Source organism: Cryptosporidium ubiquitum (assembly GCF_001865345.1).
Source record: "Cryptosporidium ubiquitum isolate 39726 chromosome Unknown contig_10, whole genome shotgun sequence".
In the NCBI taxonomy this organism is placed as follows: domain Eukaryota; phylum Apicomplexa; class Conoidasida; order Eucoccidiorida; family Cryptosporidiidae; genus Cryptosporidium; species Cryptosporidium ubiquitum.
Genome location: NW_021639835.1, coordinates 42,605 through 61,468, shown reverse-complemented (window position 1 = coordinate 61,468; position 18,864 = coordinate 42,605). Strand labels below are relative to the sequence as shown.

General features: G+C 33.1%; 6 protein-coding genes across 6 annotated transcripts; 4 read left to right on the top strand and 2 right to left on the bottom strand.

Annotated features, from left to right (window-relative positions):
• Positions 1 to 426: 426 nt before the first annotated feature.
• On the top strand, positions 427 to 1,104 carry cubi_03245 (uncharacterized protein; the record flags this gene model as incomplete). Its single annotated transcript, XM_029020258.1, has 1 exon — positions 427 to 1,104. One exon carries the CDS (start codon positions 427 to 429, stop codon positions 1,102 to 1,104), a length of 678 nt encoding a protein of 225 aa, XP_028873044.1.
• Positions 1,105 to 1,418: 314 nt separating this feature from the next.
• On the bottom strand, positions 1,419 to 3,056 carry cubi_03244 (transcription factor TBP; the record flags this gene model as incomplete). The annotated part of the gene is made up of 3 exons (XM_029020257.1): positions 1,419 to 1,900; positions 2,328 to 2,716; positions 2,863 to 3,056. The coding sequence occupies 3 exons, from the start codon at positions 3,054 to 3,056 to the stop codon at positions 1,419 to 1,421; spliced, it is 1,065 nt and encodes a 354-aa protein (XP_028873043.1).
• Positions 3,057 to 3,489: 433 nt separating this feature from the next.
• cubi_03243 (uncharacterized protein) lies at positions 3,490 to 6,888 on the bottom strand (the record flags this gene model as incomplete). Its single annotated transcript, XM_029020256.1, has 1 exon — positions 3,490 to 6,888. The coding sequence occupies one exon, from the start codon at positions 6,886 to 6,888 to the stop codon at positions 3,490 to 3,492; it is 3,399 nt and encodes a 1,132-aa protein (XP_028873042.1).
• Positions 6,889 to 7,491: 603 nt separating this feature from the next.
• On the top strand, positions 7,492 to 7,909 carry cubi_03242 (uncharacterized protein; the record flags this gene model as incomplete). Its single annotated transcript, XM_029020255.1, has 2 exons — positions 7,492 to 7,736; positions 7,819 to 7,909. 2 exons carry the CDS (start codon positions 7,492 to 7,494, stop codon positions 7,907 to 7,909), a joined length of 336 nt encoding a protein of 111 aa, XP_028873041.1.
• A 555-nt stretch (positions 7,910 to 8,464) lies between these two features.
• cubi_03241 (MAK5 pre-mRNA splicing RNA SFII helicase) lies at positions 8,465 to 10,978 on the top strand (the record flags this gene model as incomplete). The annotated part of the gene is made up of 1 exon (XM_029020254.1): positions 8,465 to 10,978. The coding sequence occupies one exon, from the start codon at positions 8,465 to 8,467 to the stop codon at positions 10,976 to 10,978; it is 2,514 nt and encodes an 837-aa protein (XP_028873040.1).
• A 399-nt stretch (positions 10,979 to 11,377) lies between these two features.
• cubi_03240 (uncharacterized protein) lies at positions 11,378 to 18,838 on the top strand (the record flags this gene model as incomplete). The annotated part of the gene is made up of 1 exon (XM_029020253.1): positions 11,378 to 18,838. One exon carries the CDS (start codon positions 11,378 to 11,380, stop codon positions 18,836 to 18,838), a length of 7,461 nt encoding a protein of 2,486 aa, XP_028873039.1.
• Positions 18,839 to 18,864: the final 26 nt, after the last annotated feature.

Genomic DNA, 18,864 nt, shown 5'->3' with positions numbered 1-18,864 from the left:
AGTCTTTCCCCACTTGTTTAAATCTATTTGCTTGCCATATTATGCAAATTAAATTAAAAAAAAATAAGGATCTATCAATTATTAATTTTTTTTTTGTCACACTATTCTCATTCCAATTATATCTTTATTTCCTACATAAACTATCCTATCCATAATAGTTTCTTACATACAATGCTATGAAACACAAAACAAACTTCAAGTTTCAAAAAAGTATTAATTTTAACAAAACCTCTAACCAAACATAACCTATATACAAAAATATCAGGTATTTATTTATAACAACCGTTTAACTAATATGTGTTTGAGAATTAATAATTGTTTCCTACAGTATTTCACCTTTCTTATTCCCATCGGTTTTGGCGCCAAACCATCTGGATCCCCTATTAATAACTGTATTGATATAATATATTGTGAAAATAGGCCGAGATGAATGAGGAGTACGGTAAGGTTCTGATTCCAGGTCAGCCAATTAAACATGTAATGGAGGCTAAATGGCCGTTAAATGGAGTCTATATGGATGATAACGGAGATATGTATGCCTCGTTAATGTGTAGAGAGGACCAGATAGGTAAAATACAAATAGGCAATAATGAGGGAGGAAAGGTTATAGGTGTGGTAAACAGAATTTTGCCTAGAAAAGGAGTGGAAGTTAGGCTTTTAGATAGGAGCGGTAGAGGATACAAGAGTGAAATAGAGGGTGTAACTGGCTTGCTACGTCCACAAGATATTGGATGTTGGAATATGAATAGTGATGCGGACCCAAATGTCACATATGCGTCTTCATCATCTGGAGCCTCATCTGGTTCGAATTCAGCCGGATTAGCTAATGATCATTTAGAATCTCAAGCTAGTTATTGGATCAATGACTGCTACAGACCAGGAGATGTAGTTAGATGTTCAATATTGAGTGTAGTTCCACAGATTTTGCTCAGCACAAACTCGCAGGACCTTGGCTGCATTTTTGCTCCTTGTAAGAACTGTAAACTAGGTATGGCTTATCCTATATCATATAATGCTGTACTATGTAAGAAATGCGGAACATCTATGCTTAAAAAGACTGCAAAACCCAAATCTGACTCCGAAAATGGAGATGTCATTGATTAAAAAAAGAATAATTTCTGATGTTTTAGGTGAATCTTCTTAGCACAATATGTCTTAGATACAGGTTTAGCTTAGTTAGATATAATGTTGAATAATAACATCTTGCATATTATTTTCTACTTGCATATTTAATTTTGAATTTGAGCGCATAATTTTGAGCAATAATTACCCAGCTTAATAGATTGATGTGAGCCTCAAGAAAATTTCAGGCTTTAAAAAAGCTCTTTTTTGGTAGCTCTACTTATTCCCATTGATTCATTCTATATATATATATATATATATATTATATTAACCAAGTATAAACTCGAATCTGGTATTTAAGCCAGCTTTAACATGGATGTTTCTTTGCTAAGGCTTAGAAAAGAGTTTGAAGAAATTGGGTTACCAGAGTTTTGTAAAGTAAAGTTTAACACAGAAACAGCTCTTGACATGGACGCTATAGAAAGTTTAAAAGATACCAATAACTTAGATCTAGAGAATATATCTAATTGTTTTGTGGTAGTTCTACAACCAAAAGAAGGTATTTGGACTAACAAAATACTACAGTTCGTCATCAGAGTGCCGAAAGAATACCCATTTAAGCCTCCAAAAGTGAAATGTCTTAGTAAAATACTCCATCCAAATATTGACAAACTTGGACACGTATGCATTAATATTATCAGAGAAGACTGGAAGCCTACATTAACAATTTCTATAGTAATTTGTGGTCTCCTTAACCTCTTAATAGAACCTTCCAACTCTGACCCACTCAACCAATTCGCCTCCATTTTGTTTGAATCTAAGCCTTCCCTATTCAAGTCTATAAACAGTTCACTCTACTAAAGTTACAGGAGTTAAGACAATAATTCAATTTAAAAACAAATAAAGTTTCGGGTACCAAACAACAACATAACATTTTCTAATTCGATTAGCTAATTTTCTACTCTTTTTTGCTTATAATATATCATTAAGCAAAGGATGAATTGTTATTACCTCAAATTTAGCTTTTAGTCGTAACCATATAGAGGTATTACAATTATTAACGGTAAACACAATACATACAAATACAACTCAGACTAGCCTAGAGCGTATCAAATACGGCTTAATATAATCCAACACCTTCTGTAACCCCTCCACACTCCTCCCCCCTGCCATTCCTATCTTACCAGAAAAATGAATAGTCAATGTCACAATTTCTATTTTGCCATTTCTATAAAGGGCGGGAGTGCCGCCCCGCTCAATCCGACCCTTATTTTGATTAATAGTGCCATATTGATATGCTAGTAATTGTCGTTGTAAAAATTCAGGATTGCATCCTTGATTGTAGAGATATAAGACAGGGATGCGGATTCTAAGACCTGGGTTTCTTTCCGGTTCGTAATCCACAAAAACATAAATTTCGCGAAGAACTCTGAGATCAATAGGAAAACCAGCATCAATAACGGCCTGGATATTATGAACCTCGAAACTCAAAAGCTTTGCTTTCTTGAAACCTTTGTTTCTGAGTTTTCTAACGACCTTTTTGAGAGAGTTTTTTGTACACTCGACACTGACTCCCCCTGTTGCTTGAATCTTGCCATTAGAGAAAGCCGAAATTGTAACCACACTTTTTGTATGCTTATCTGGGATATCAGCTCTACAAATATAAAGTAGTTAGATTTTGAAAAATAAAGTTCTAGTAATTAGGGACGTGAAATATACTGGAAATAATGAATATATTCAATATTCAACACATTGTATATTATCTAATTCTGGGATTTGTTACTCCCTTTAAAAACTTACCTTGCAGCAGGGAACTCCTGAGGATCATAATACGTATTCCCAAAATTCTCTGTAAACCATGATAAATCAATATTTACTCCAGTATTTGCGCTTGCCAACACATTATAAATATTTAAAACCATAGGTTGTTCTGGCTCTTCGAATTCCATTACTGAACCAATATCTTCCTCAAAATCACATCTTGAAGCTTCCATTTTGAACGTTTTTACCACCCTAACCTTCCCAGCTTCGTTTCTCTACTTTTTCAATGATTAGTTTTGATTGTTTTGATTGTCGTTACTTTCCATAATTTAACCTTTATCGCCGCATCTACTACTCTCTGGCATAAATATCCCAATATCCCTTGAAACAATTTCTATTTCCGGGCCTCCTAAGCGACAATCAATAAATTCTTTAAAAAAAAACCAGAGTATTTTTTTTCTATTGAGAAATGTTATTTTTCTAAATTATATTTCTAATTCACCTATACCGCCAAAGTTGCCGCCTAAAACAGCAGGCCTTTTAATCAATTTAAAACATTCCCCACAGGAAAGATGTTTGATTCAAAATAAATTAATATTCTTAGAAATTTTCATTTGTATACATTTACTCATATATATATATTTGACCTTTAATTAACAAGAGTTATTATAAGATTCTGGATGGAATTCTAGATTTCCTTTCTAATCTAGTTTCTGGTACCTTGTCTGTTAATGCATGTTCCGCTGGGCAGTAACTAGCAATGTTTGTTGGTACTTTACCATTATTATTTGTGTTATTCGTATATAAATAGTTCCTATTAGCCGAAGATGTAAATGATGTAATGGATGGGCCCCCAATTATATCACCTTTACTTGTTACTGACTCTTGGTGATTTAATGCCTTGTTGTAATGGTATTCACAGGAGTTTTCTGTATCTATTACTGATTCTTGTAATATACACGGAACCACATTTGGATTAGACTCTCCAGAGTCTAAAACCAGGCTTCTTCTTGAACTATTTCCTCCAGCTGTCACTCTACTGTTTACATCTCTAGCTTTGCTTTCCTGCTGGATTAAGTTATAATTAGGGGATGATGTTGCTGTCAATAGGGGATAGTGAGGAGATGAATGGTTCACTCTACTTTTTGCAACTGGTACAAAAACATTCTTATTCACTTCCTTCAAAATTAAATTAATTCCTTCGCCCCTAAGCTGGTTTTGATAACAAATTTGGGTTTGTGTTTGTCTCGGGTTCTGGACAATGCTCTTGCTTTGAGTTTTGAACTGAGAATGATCCTGATGGCTTTGGGTTTTAGACTTTACATAAGAAGGCTGACCAATTCTTGAAGCTGGTCGATCAGGTTGTGGCTCCTGTCCTTTTTTTGATGTCTGATTCTTAATCTTTTTCGCTTCTGCACTATTAGTTTTGGCAGAATTATTCAATGATAACATTTTTATTGCCACAACATACCTTTGCCTAACAACTTCGATCATTTCCTCAACAGAACTATACTTGAAAACTTGAGAACTTTCTTGAGAATTATTTTCACTTACAAATGAACCATTAGATTCCAGTAAATAATGATAATAAACAACACAAATATCTTTAATAGTTTCAATCATATCTAAATCTCCCTCCATAGCTGCTCTAACTTTCTCCCACACCATTTTAACAATATATGGAAGGAAGCTATATCCAATAAATGAGTTTTTGTTTTGAATTCTCCGTTCATCTATATCACTTGAGCTAATTACAGTATCTCCATTTCTTTCAACCTCGTTCCTTAAATCTTGGTACATAATCCTATATATACGATGAAACAAATCTATCAGACTATCTATCTTTTCTCCAACCACATCAATTGAAACTCCATTTCCAAGAACTCCTTCATTCTGATTATAGGAATTACCAGAATATTGATGTGAGACCACACAGTTCAATGCAAATGTTAACATAAGTTGATCCATTGTCGTTAATTGCATTATAGGACCAATCAGTATTTCCTCCTTTTCTGAAAGTTGAAAGCTAGACTCGTGTCTTTCTATCACCTTATCAAATAGACCAACACTTCCAATTATTTCGTTATATAACAACTGTTCCATAAAAGTGAAAAAGTGATCTACATCTTCAATTCTGATCGGTTTTTTTGTTATATTTTCCATCTTAGATTTAATTTCCTGACTAAGAATATTACTTTTCCTGACCTCCTCTGCCTCTAAGAAATCTTCACTATTTATTATCTCATTCACAGTATTTCCTACTTCGTAGGAATTAAGATTACTGTTGTTTTCTGGGATTCCAGGTAACGAAACTACATTCAGTTTCGACAAATCTATTGACATTGGATAATTTTCATTGGAATAAGTAGAATGAAAGTTTGGAAGCATCATTCCATTATTCATGGCCTCACTACTCATGACAGAATTATGATCATCACTTACTTTCCTGGTTGCTCCATATACAGCTTTGATCTCTGGTTGTTCGTTTGTGTTAATAATTGACTTAGGGGAGCTTTGAAAATGAGTATTAATTTCCTCATCATTCAACCTTTTGCTTCCTCTCTTTTGAATATCTTCCTGAGATACATAGGAATAATTACTTGCTCCGACCATAATGTTAGGCACAGAAAAAACCTTTGGGATCATAGACATAATTGAATGGCCCACATTCTGAAGAGATTGCCCAAAAGTTTGGAACTTATTAAAATTTTGTAAGTCATTTTGACCTTCACTTCCAATGCTTGAAGAATTAACCATAGGTAAATCCAAAGCTTTGGAGTGCATTACTCCCTTGTTCATCTGAGCTGCAATATGCGGAGAGATGTAATTTGAAATTGGGTCCATAAATTGTTGAACTGGCATTTGTTGATGCGGTACATTTACAGGAATCTGGTAAGGCATATGCTGAATAGGGTTTGGGAGCACTGGAGTTACTTGGTTAACTAGAATTCCTCTTCCATCGTTGAATGTATAATAGGGGTTTGGCACAACACTTCTTCTGAACCCTGTCATTGGAGTGCAATTTAAGCTAGGAGAGTTTGGTACTACTGGGATTCTTGACATATAGGAAGAAACCCCATCCTGGTAAGCTGAGGAATTTGTATTATATTCAGCAAAGGTTTCTCTCGAAGTTAAGAGGCGAGGAGATGATGTAGTCTGGTTTACGTTTGATACTTCCTGAATTCCGGAATTTTGTTTCTGAAGTCTTTTTTTAGATGGAGACTTTTTTTCTGGGTTTTTTTTTCGTGGAGAGAAGACTTGTAGTTTTTGAATATTCATTTTGCTCGAAAGCTTTTCACCTTGATTACCTCTACTTTGAATGATTGGAGAATATGTAGTCTTCTCACTTAATTTTACATATTCTACATCACCTTCTTTCAAACCAGACATCTCAATATTATTTATTGGGTTGTTAATTTCGAAGATTAAGTTCTCATTATCCGTGGATTTATCTACGTTACTACTATCCTCGATTACTTTCAAACTTTTTTCTTTTTCTAGTTTCCCGTTCTCGAAAGAAACTCTCAAAAGTTGGGATGTCCCTCTAAGCCTTCTTGTGTCCACCAACTTCTTTAAAGTTTCAAAATTTATATACTGGTCAGATGATAATGGATAAGGGACCAGTTTCTCACCATTCTCTGCAGGGTACTGAATATCTCTCATTAAGAAATCCCAATCGTGCATATCCCAGTATCCTTTGTTTCCCTTGTCATAATACATAAATATCATTTCCAGTCTTAGTAATCCTGCTGGACTACTGGTAGAATGTGGAGTTGAATTATCCAATAATCCTGCTAAACACATAAATTGAGACCCGCTTAACATATTACTACCACTCATAATCCAGCATAGATCTCCTCTCTCTGTTATTGAATTAACACCTCCTCTAACAGTATAGCAACTCTTTCCTAAGTCAAGCAATAGCTTGGAAAGCCTCTCTCTGCTCAATCCCTCTTCTAATCCTGCATACTTACGAAAATATCCCATAACTTTATCGAACTTCTCCCCTGGCCATTGCAGTTCCGCCCATAAAGAGTTGTAGTCCTCTTCCTTGATTACCAACATCTCTCTTTCCTATTCATATAGCCTCTATTTGCCCTCACTTAAATATACGTACTTATATTATATATATATATATATTAATATATTTTTTCCCCTCTATTTTTTTTCTGCTTTGACATATCCCACCTCCTCTTTTGAAACCCCACAGTACGCATAAATAGTTTTGGCTTCTTTTGTCTATTTAAGTGGACATTTTTTTAGTCAATGCATTTTCTGTTTTTTAATTATTCTGAAGATTTTTGTATCGAAATAAACAAGAAAATTGTATTTTATTTCACTTATATCACGAAGTTAATCTACTTAACATTTTTTTTTTCACTCCTTGATTTTTTCTCGAATTGTCCACATAATCTTCGAATAATCACTCCACTTAAAATTAGCTTCTATTTTCTTATAACAAATAAACTTAATAAATCCGTTCTATGTAATTCAATATTACAGTATTTACATGCACTCGTGTAGGTTTATCTACATTATAACGCATGCACATGTAAATCTGACACTTACCCACACTCCCAGTTGTTCCCGCCAAATAGATGGAAACCGCCTCTAATGTCAGGATGCAGAATAAATCAAATTGATAATAAATTAGGTAATAATTAAAAAATGAAAGAAGAGAGGCAGAAGCAGGCAGAAACTGTTAGCAACAATGGAGTTGCGGAATTTATAGAGGCTGTGTTTGGAATTGACCAGAAGATCATCCTTAAGATCTTGAATTTTACCTGTTTATTTCTGGCACTTGTTTCCTTCATAATGTCCTATATCGCATACCAATACAACGAGATGCTACATCTTAAACTCTTACTATCCCTGGCCATATTATTGGTTGTTTTTTCAGGGCTCATTTTTTGGTAAGTTTTACCAATAGTTAAGTTCTTTGAATGATTGATTTCTTTCCTTCTTCGAACAATCCATTGTCTTTTCATTCGTCAGGTACATTCCAAAATTCGAAGAGCTTCTCAATGAATCCAATAGATCAACTGGTGATATCGCAGACCCTATTTCCGACAGGAAAAACGATTAGAGAAATAACCTAGGTTCGGTAGCTTAGTTAGAACTAATATCTTCCGTCTCACCCCGACCACGGCCTAAACCCACACTAACACCTCCTCGCCGAATCACAGCCGTTGCCGAACGCGAGCACGGCAGCCGGTCTCAAACTACACAGGAAAAAAGACAAAACAGGGCATTTTAGTGATACATTAGTTTATTAGTTGGCAACCACTGGCGTGGTCACCGCTGCCAGAAATTTCGCCGTTGGAATTGATCATTGATCAATCCATAACCCTTCACAGACAGCGGAGTGCAATGCCCTGCTCAGGATTACGACAGGGTCATTCTTGAGCGACCCCGAACGCCGGCCAGGTAAGTTTAAACTATTCAACCCGTTATCCTTATCATTTTAAATTGACACTATTTTATGATGGGCTTCAATAGGCGCCTTATTTTTGGCGCCGGGCATAGTACCGAAAAATAGATTTGACGGAAAAATGTCAAGAAAAGAAGGAAAATAGTGGAAGTAAGAAAAAAATTTCTGAAAATTATTAGATGATTTGGCTGTTCTTCTAGATTTTTCAAGATGAATTCTACAAAGAATAAAGGTGGAAGGAACATTAAAGGATTAAAATGGAAAGAGGTGGACTTGTCTAATGACCTAATATCTGAATTTTCTAAATATGGAGTAAGTATGATCGAAGAAATTTCAGACCCAACGAAGATTTCTTTTTACGAGTTAGGAAAAGATAATACTTCGCAGTTAAATACCAATTTTAATCAAGCAAAGATATCGACTGAAAAGGGTTTTAAAAACAAAAAATCTAAAAGGAGAGCCAATAAGGACGGTGATAAGGATGAAATTGAGCCTTTAAATGCCATGAAAAAAAAACAAAAAAAAGTTGATAAGGCATTAATTAAAAATAAGATTGTTAGTGATGAAGCTGAGAAAGTGAAATCTAAACAGAATGAACCAATTCTTGATCCAGAGGAATATTGGGAAGAATACTATGATTTGAAAGAAAGACTGTCAAACTGGACAAATATTATTGAGAACTCCACTCAAAAGTTAAATAAAAAGTCATCTTTTGAAGAAATGGAAGAATTAAAGTCTCCAGATTTAGTTATACACCCAAGCATTTTAAAGGGATTATTTGAGTTGGAATTTTTCAACCCAACTCCAATACAAGCTGCATGTTTGGTACCTGCAATCAGAGATAGAAAAGATATTGTTGGAGCAGCAGAGACAGGCTCTGGAAAAACTTTAGCATATGGAATTCCAATTATTGCTAACATAATGTTTGCAATTCAGAGAAGAAAAGAAAAGTTAGAGCAAAGATCTTTCAAAGAAGACAGTGATGAATTCAAAGAATTTGGCGACAAAGAAGATCTAGAGGATGATGAAGCCTTTAAAGAACTTGAAAGAATGGGGTTTCAAATGGCAAGTATTAAAAAGATTGGCAATCAAGGTTCAAATAATAATACTTATAGATCTGATGAATCCCTTCAAGCTCTCGTTATACTTCCAAGCAGAGAGCTTGCTATTCAGGTAAGGGACCATCTTAGATCTATGGGAAAATATACAGGGCTTGGTATACATGCTTTTGTTGGAGGTCTTTCTTTAGAGAAGCAAGAAAGGTTAATTGCAAAGAAGAGAGTACAAATTGCTGTTGGAACTCCTGGAAGACTTTCAGCTCTGATATTTGGTGAAACTGAAAATGAATCAATATTTGGAGATGAAAGAGAGACTTTTAGAAAGCAGGTTACTACAACATTATCAATAAATGAACTCAGATTTTTGGTATTGGATGAAGCTGACAGACTAATAGAACAAGGGCATTATAGAGAATTAAAGCAAATTCTTCAGCTTATTTATTCTGAAAATAAAGGAAATCATACTCACAAAAAAATTCAAACTTACTTATTCTCAGCTACTTTGACCCTACCAAATCACTTACATCCAAAATTTTCCAAGCTTGTTACAAGAAATACAGGCAAAAAATCAAAAGGCAAAAAAGATGTGCAAGATAACAATGTTACATCAATTATGCCAGAAAATTCCAATAAAGCAATGCAAAGCATCATGCAGTATGTAAAGCTCAGGGAAAACCAGGTATTTATAGTAGATTTATCCAGATTTAAAACTAACTCTTCACCTGATGAAAACGGAGAACAGACTCAATCTGGAAACCATACAAGCGGAATTATAAAGCTTCCCAAAGGACTAACAATCTCGATGATTAAATGTGAAAGTGATGAAATTGAAATGAGATTGATCTTATACTTACTCAAATACTTTGCTCCAGTTTGGGATACTAAAACTGGTAACCAATTGTGTTCTCTCTGTCCAAGCTCTATTGAAAATGGGAAAATACTGGTTTTCGTAAACTCCATATCATATGTCTATAGACTAACTCCTTTACTATCTTTGGCCCTTGTCTGCAAAGATACTCATGAAAAGGAGCTTCCTGGTTCAAAAAAAAGAAAAAAATGTAGTAAGGCTTGCCAGGAAAGATCACTTAAAATCATTGGAATTCATGGTAATCTCTCGCAAAAGCAAAGGATTCAAGCTATCGAGTCATTCAAAGCTTCTAAATCGGCTATCCTTATATGTACCGATGTTCTAGCAAGAGGCCTTGATATTCCAGAAGTAGATGTTGTTGTTCACCTCCAAGCTCCAAGAAACATTTCTCTAATGATTCACAGAAGTGGAAGAACTGCTAGAGCTTCCAAACAAGGAGAATGTGTTCTTTTCTGTACTCCAAAAGATGTTCCTACCTATTCTAAGCATTTTAAGGCAATCTCCTTGACTTTTGAGTCTGTTGGAATCCCAAAAGAGCTTGAAGGCTTGGTCTCTTCGCAAGTATCACATGTTCAACAACGTTTGGAACTTGCAAATGAAATTGAAGGGCTCGGGCACTCTATTCTTAGAAAGAAGAGAAACAACAACTGGATGCTGAATAAAGCAAATGAGGCAGATTTAGAGCTTTCAGACCAGGAGGAATTCTCTTTCTCACCTGACCAAATGAAAGAAATCCAAAATTTAAATTCAAAGAGAAAATATTTCTTAAATTTTGTTAGAAACTTTCAAAATTACTAGGGAAAGTTCTCCATCGCAAATTTCATCATACAAATGTTAGAATTATAGTTTTAGTTTTTATTATCTATACCTATTTTTTATTTTTCAATTATTTAAGTCTAAATATATAGTAAGCTATGAAATTAACAAACAAGAATTATATTTGAGAAGTGGTTATCTAATATTTCATTGAATATAGAACTTCAAACCATCAATTAAATACTAATCACAAAAACTTTTCCGTTTCTACTCTTTTATTAATTTTTCAAATTTTACTTTAATCAATATTAAACTCATTTTCTTCCAAATATATATATATGTTCAGACCTCTCGATTGGGCGCCAAAACCTTGGTTAAAGGTCAGAAAAAAAAAGCTCTAAAAATAAAACAAGTCTAAATAGAGAATTTTAATCTCAATAGATGGAGGAAAGGTACAAAAACCATGTTTCTGGATTGTACTTGCTATGCCCAACGATCCCACCGAGAGTCCTTTCTAACGAGCAATGGTGGGAGGTTATCAAAGAGTTGAGTGGGCTAACCCACACAATACCAATGTTAGAAGACAAATTTAGAAAGTCCTCAATAATCCAGCTTGAGTATTTGATTATTCAGTTCATACAGTCGAACCCACCTTTTTTGGCACTCAGGTGGTTAATGAATGTTTACTCTCTTACAAATAACTATGTAAAGCTGTCAGTTGGGAGATTACTTGAGGAGACAATGCTAATATTGTACAGATTTACCGGCACTCAACTTCAAGATATGGACTTGAACAAACTTAAGCATCATAATATTGGAATAGATCAGCAATCATTGGGATCAATACAATCAGACACTGATAGTGAATTGTGTTCAAAGTTAAATAATGGCAATATATTGGATATCATAAATTCACAAACCAGAGAAATCCAGCCAAGCCATGTTATCAGCTCCTTTTATGTAATCCAGACGCTTTTGAGGCTTGAAATCCTAGAAACCAGAAAACATTTTCCTGGACTGATTAAATGTCTTCCCCAACTTCTAATACATGTTGATACAAGTATGAGAGATGCTGCAAATGAGTGTTTACTTTCAGTACTATCTTTAGGCGTTCCTGGATACTCTCTTTCTGACCAACTTTTAAATTCTCTTATTTCAGGAGTAAGGATTTTGCTGGAATTCGATGATTCTTTAAATTTAGAACGCACAATGCAATCTATTGCTGTGATTCTAATTCAGCAACCAAAACTCGCAAATGTTAAAAGACAAGAACTACTTAAACTTATTGTCAACATATCATCATCTCTCAATTCTGGTCAAAATAGCATTTTAAAAACTTCCAGTTTGATAGAATCTATTTCATGCTTACTTGCTAGCTCCACGATCTCGCAATTTTCGTCTTCCAAGAATGACTCTGATCTTTATGACTCCATTGAATACATTGCAGGATTCTCTAATATTCAGTTTTCCTCTTATGGGCTCGGGTCTTACCCCATTCAGGGAGAGTATTTCAGAATAATCCTAGCTAGCTCTATTCTCAAGATCCTAAACTCTCAAGCATTGCAAAAAACCCCAAGTATATTTCAATTAGAACGTGTCTGGAATCTTCTTCTTGAGCATTTGCAAACACACTTTATTAGGAAACACATCACTGAAAATCTTCAATGGCTCACAAATAACCACTGGGTTTTCCTTTGGACCCAAATTCTCAAAAGAGTTCTTTTGATAACTCTACTATCAATACAAGACAACTTCTCAATGCAGAATGTTGGGCCAAAACATGCTGGAATGGCCATATGGACCAAATTTGAACAGTTTCTGACTCCTCTTTCCAAAATCTCCCCAAGGATCTCTCTGGAGTGCATTCTTGAACTAGTTTCTTCTTCTAAATACAACAACTGGATTTGGAAACTCAACAAAGAATTTTTTGAGCTTTTTTTAAGTTGGGTTTTTCGTATTTCCCTCACTGAGAACTTTGAAATATCTTTGACAAGTTATCTTTCTGGTCATATTTCTGCCATTTTGACTCACCAATACTATTTTTCGTCTCAAGATCATCATAAAGACCAACTTTTAATCGAAAATATTCAATTAATCATTTTGAATTATATATCCTTCACTAAAGAGAAGATTCAAATTAGCAAAAGTGAAATTGAAACTACTGAATTCTACGAAACTTTGTTACATAACTCACACTTCCTAATAGGGTTCTCCAATTCCTGCTCAAATCCTCTAATTAATATTGCCATTCTCACCCATGTTACTGACTATCTTGTGGAATCCCCAGATATTCAAGTCTTTTCAAACCAAAAAAACTCAAATGAAAAACTTTTTATTTTCAATAATATATTCCTCCTCGTCCAAAACTTGCTAGCTAATATTCTTCACTTGAACAAAACTCAATATAATGATACTGAATCTAAGTCTGAAGTTGTGGTTTCCAAACTTTACTTACTAGTCCCAATCTGGAAAAACATACTATCCAATCAGACAATAGAGAAAATAGTCATCCTTATTGAATCTCTCTCAGAATCATGTGAAAGATTTCAACTTTTAATGGAAAATAACGAATCTGAAACTTGGACAATCTTTGATGATGAAAAAGAAAACCCTGTAATGTTTTTATTTAAAGATCTCAAACAATGGCTAGCTCTTTTGTGGACTACAATTGAATCTTTTCATCTTTACATTGAACTTATAGAAGTCTCAAACCAAGATAAAAAACCTCAAACAGAAACATTTAAATTAGAAAAGTTTCTTATGAAGGCTTGTTTCTCTATAGTAGAATGTCTTCTTCCTTTTATACCTATAAGCTGGACCAAGTTCTTCCCAGAAACCAAAGATACCTTCTCAGCTTCTGAAATTAACCCTGAACTTGGCTCAATATTATGCTCTCCTTCCAGCTCCCTAGAAGATGTTGGAGAGTATCTCAGAAACTCTTCATTCTCCAAAGACACAATTGAACCACCATTTGGAACTAAGTTTAATGATAAACAAGAGGTTTTTCTTCAAACTATTGAAAAGTTTATTTTCCCTTACATTGGTGATCAAAATTGTTTTTCAAGATTCATTCATATTAGTGCTTTGATAATGTCTCTAAAACTTTCAGTTTATAAGCAACTCAACAAAAGTCTTTTTTCATATATAAACCACCCTCCTATTTCAAACAGATCATTAGTTATGCTTGTTTCTGATTTGGCATCAGATCAAATACTAATGTTAGATTTGAATATTCCATCTGAAGTTTTCCCGAATTCTATTGTTTCTAATGTTAAGGTTAGAGATCCCAACCACCAATCCGTAGTTTTAATCCCAAACGACATCCTAACTCTTCCTGAATGCAATACCTATATTTCCAGCCAAAATGACTATCAGACTATTTTAAAACTTGGCCTTTTGGAATCCATGAAAACTTACTCTTCATTTCCTTCTCTTATTAATCAGCAAATAACCAGCTCAAAACAACACTTAGAAATCCATTTTAGAAAGGAAACAGCTAATTTACTTTCCAATATCATTTCAGAAAGTCACTTTCTTGATCAGAACAACTCATTTGCTCATGAAACCATCAAAACTATATTCAGGATCCTAATTAAGAAATCTATTTATGTTTCCAATTTCTGGTCATCAATAGTTCCTGAGTCTGACTATTATCAACAAGAAAACTCCAATGTGAAAATTCAGAATATGTTTCCAAATTACAATGATCTCTCGCCCTCACTGTTTATGATGGCCCAAAAAGACTTAGTATATTCTCCAAATAATGTCTCAATCCTTCCTCTATTATCTATTATTTGGCTCTTTAAACATATATCCGAAAAGATAATTAGTAAACTGAATATATTTGTATCAAATAAAAGTTCACAAATTGACCAAGACCATTTAAAAATTATTAATAATTCCCAAGACTTCCTCTTTCATATATTTTCATTTTTGGTCAAATTTTTATTTGGTTATAGATACCGTGATCTGAAACAACAGATCAACTACCAAAGCCAAATTAACGGAAAAAAACTTCCACCAAGAATCAAATCTTGTATTCTTCGGTACTATGTACTTAATCTTTTGGCCTATTTACTATGTTATTTACACAATAATAAGTCAATTTTCTCTCATTACTATTATGCAAAACAAAAACTTGAGTGCTTAATATCATGGAGTAATTATTCTCTTTCACGTACTAGTAGACCAAATGAAGACTCAGATTCTTTAACAGATTTGTATTTCTTCTTTTCCCTTCTTAAATCAAGGATAAAGAATATTGATCAGGACCTTTCTCATATTATTGACAACTTCTATAAAGATCACTCAAATGGTAATATCTCTGATAAAAACAAATTCTTCATTTATCGTGTTAGAAAAGATATCAAGTTTCAGAGTGGATTTATTGAAACTGAGTCCAATAGGTATTTTGGATTTGAAGTGGATTCCTTTAAACCTCACCTGTCTCATAATAATGCATCTACTTTGAATCACTTTGGTGAATATCTCTGTTTTTACAACTTGAGAGAACTTAAGAATATTGGTATCTTTAACTATTCAATTGAGTTCCTTTATCAGCAATTCAAAATCTTTCTGGAATCTTCAGAAAACTTTGAGGATCTCAAATGTCCATATTCAACTAGCTACAAGAACTTTAATAATTTAATGTGCGTTTCCTTTAGTCTGATCTTCCATTCCAGAATGCACGAAATCTCATTTATTGATTACTATGGTATATTGTATATACCAAGTACCTGCAAGATATTCTTCTATAAAGACGGTTTTCTTTCCAACTTTTGGAATTTTCTTAAAAAGATCTACTTGTCATCAGATATATTCCCTCTAACTCAATCATCAAAAATTCTTACTAGAAATCTACAAACATTACAAGAACCCACAAAAAGTATGCCATGCCTAAATCTATTAGGAATCCTTATTATAAACAGTAGTTTTATTATGAAAGAAACCAAAATACTTGATGATTTGTCAACCCAAGATTTTGCTTTGCTACTTGAACAAGATAAGGAACTTATAGAAAACTTGATTGAATGGGTCTTAAGGAACTACTTAATCAAAAGTCAAATTTCTTTATCTTTTCTAAATTCTGCTCTTAAAGCTATGAAACTTTGGAATATTCAGTCAATTTTGATTAGAACAATTCAATACTTAACTAAAGAGCTAGAAAACAAAGATTTGCTTCAATCTTATAGTTTCAATGAAATCTCCAATTACCTTTTGGATAATAATAATCCATTAAATCTTTCTCCATTCATTTTATATGCACAACTAAAATCCTTTTCCCATAATCAAAAAGATTCTTCAGAAAGAAATTTTGATCCAGATAAAGACCAATTTAGATTAATTCTGGGAATCAGGTTTGTTATTATTTTGGTGATTATTGACCAATTATGTGAGACAATACAAGCCAAAACAGTTCAAATAAGTACATTTGATTCTTTAATAACTCAGGAAATGGTTACATACTCTTTTTTGAATCCTCACAAGGAGAACTTGACAATAGATACTTCAGATCTTTTTCTTTTTAAAAAATTAATTCAATTCATGTTCAAGATCCTCTCATCACTTTTGGGTTTTTTTGAAACCAATGTTGCAAATCTGACATATCTAGAATTATATGTCCTCAATAGAATTCTGTCTATTTTAAAATCCATAATTTCTGTACTTCCAGTGTCTTCACAGATCGTTTCCATTTCTGAATTCTCAAGTACTCTAGACAAGATAATGGCTATGTTTCTCAACTTTGGATCTAAAAACCTGAACTCTAATACCATGTTTACTATTATGGAGTTCTTTGTTCAAATATATTCTTCGCTTTCTTCTGAATTCAAACAAAAGATCTGGAATACAATCCTATTTAATACAAGTAAAGAACTGGATAAACCACACTCAGAATTAACTAATTCCAAACTTTACTTACTTTTTAAACTAACAGAAACTGTTACTTTTAAAAATGAATGTTTAACTCAAAAAAATGAGCAAGAATTGATTCTTGTTTGTGGTAAAGCCCTTAATCAAATGATTAACTCCGAGAATATTGAGATAAGTATTATCAGATACTTTGCTTATATTGGTTTTTTCATGATTAATTCAATTGAAAATATCCACCACAAAATCAGGAATGACGAACTAAGGGAGATTTTTAACGCTGAAAACCTCAGAATATTAATTCAAAAGATTATTGATAATAGACAAGCTTTAACATTTAAGGAAAAGATTCACTATATACCATCCTTAGTCTCCATCTGGAACTCCATTAATTACTGTACTGACTTTACAGAAATTATTGTTGAGTTCCTTGTTTATTGCTACTCTTCAAGATCCAATGAATATCGTTTACAAACTGTACTATTCTTTCTCGAGGCTGTATCATCTTTGAAGTATCTATTTTTGGATAAGAAAATTGTTTTTTCAATATTAAGACAGGATTTATGTTTAAACTTTGAGACTCTAGCCATTAAATACTTTGAAAAGGATATACTTGAGTTAGAAAAGGTGGAGCAAAATATTGTAATTCCTCATGACCAATCAAAATTGACAATATTTGTTGCAATGATTTACTTATTCGCTTTGGAAGTCTTTCAAATTGAGAAAGATCTTGAACCTGAAGAACATACTATCTTAAAAGGAATTAGTAACAAAATTTTTTACCTCAAAGCTTATCAACAAATCAACGAATTAGCAGCCAGAGATAATAATTTAAGAGATGATCAAATACAAGAAGATATTGTAATCAGGTCGAGTCATGACTTACTACTTTTACACAAAGGAATTTTTTTGGAAAGTCTCAGTTCAGAATCATTTGTAAGTGAAAGTATTAAAAGAGAAAGTTATAAGCTAATAATAAGGAATATGAAATTTTTGTTGAGGAGAAAACAGTTCTCTATACTAATTTCTACTCACTTGAATTGGGTTGAAGTTGAGATCAAGAAGTCTATAATGAATTTCAGAAGAGATTATTTAGATCTGGATTACTATAAATATTTGATTGATATACTTTTTGAGATTTTGACAGAAATACAACAACTCAGAGAAGAAAATAAAATTGAAGACGAGGATAGGCTTATAATAGAGAATTTGTTGAAAATAGTCTTTCAGGTTTTAAAATATCAGCTTTATTGCCAAATATATTTCCACCCTAGTTATTTTAAATTATTCAAAAGTTTTACTCAAGATGATACTTACTGTAAAGGGAAAGATGAAGTTAAGATTCCTGATTTATCAGAAATATTAAGACATCACAAAAAACTTGAAGTGATGATTTTGAACAAGCTTGAGGAACTTTTTGAAAATACCAACCAATATAATGACCATATATTCAACCTCTTAATACTTTCTTTACTACCTTTCAACTATTCATATAATTTAGAATATGGTAATGCTCGAAATTTAGTAAACACAAGATTATTAAAAAGTTGGGTTGTTTTAAAAAGTTTGGTATTAAATGAGATAAAAAAGGAAGCAGAAGTCTCTATAGAAATATGTAGATCCAATCTGATTAATAAGATAAAGATATTTCTTAACAATTATTTAAACGTTTTAAAGAAGCTAGATCAAGATTCATTTTCTATAGTTTTGCCATCTTCTGCAATAGTAGCTTGGTTTCAAACTTTATTCGAACAACAGGGCAGAGAAATAATGGGACAGTTAGAAACTTGTGTAAGTGATAATGAATTACAGGAAATGGAAAACGAGTTTTCAAAGTGGATTAATCTGGGAGGTTTTTATTTACCAAAAGGACATCAAAATATCTCAATAGAGTTGATTTCAAGACTGGAGTCATCTGAAGAAGAAGTATTAGAATACAGTAACTCGAAGAAACAAGAACGAAAGAAAAATAATCTTGCTTTCATAAAAGAATTCAAAAAGGAAATACTAGGAATTTTAGAACTAATCAACTAAAATAGACATTTAAACTCTAGGCTTTA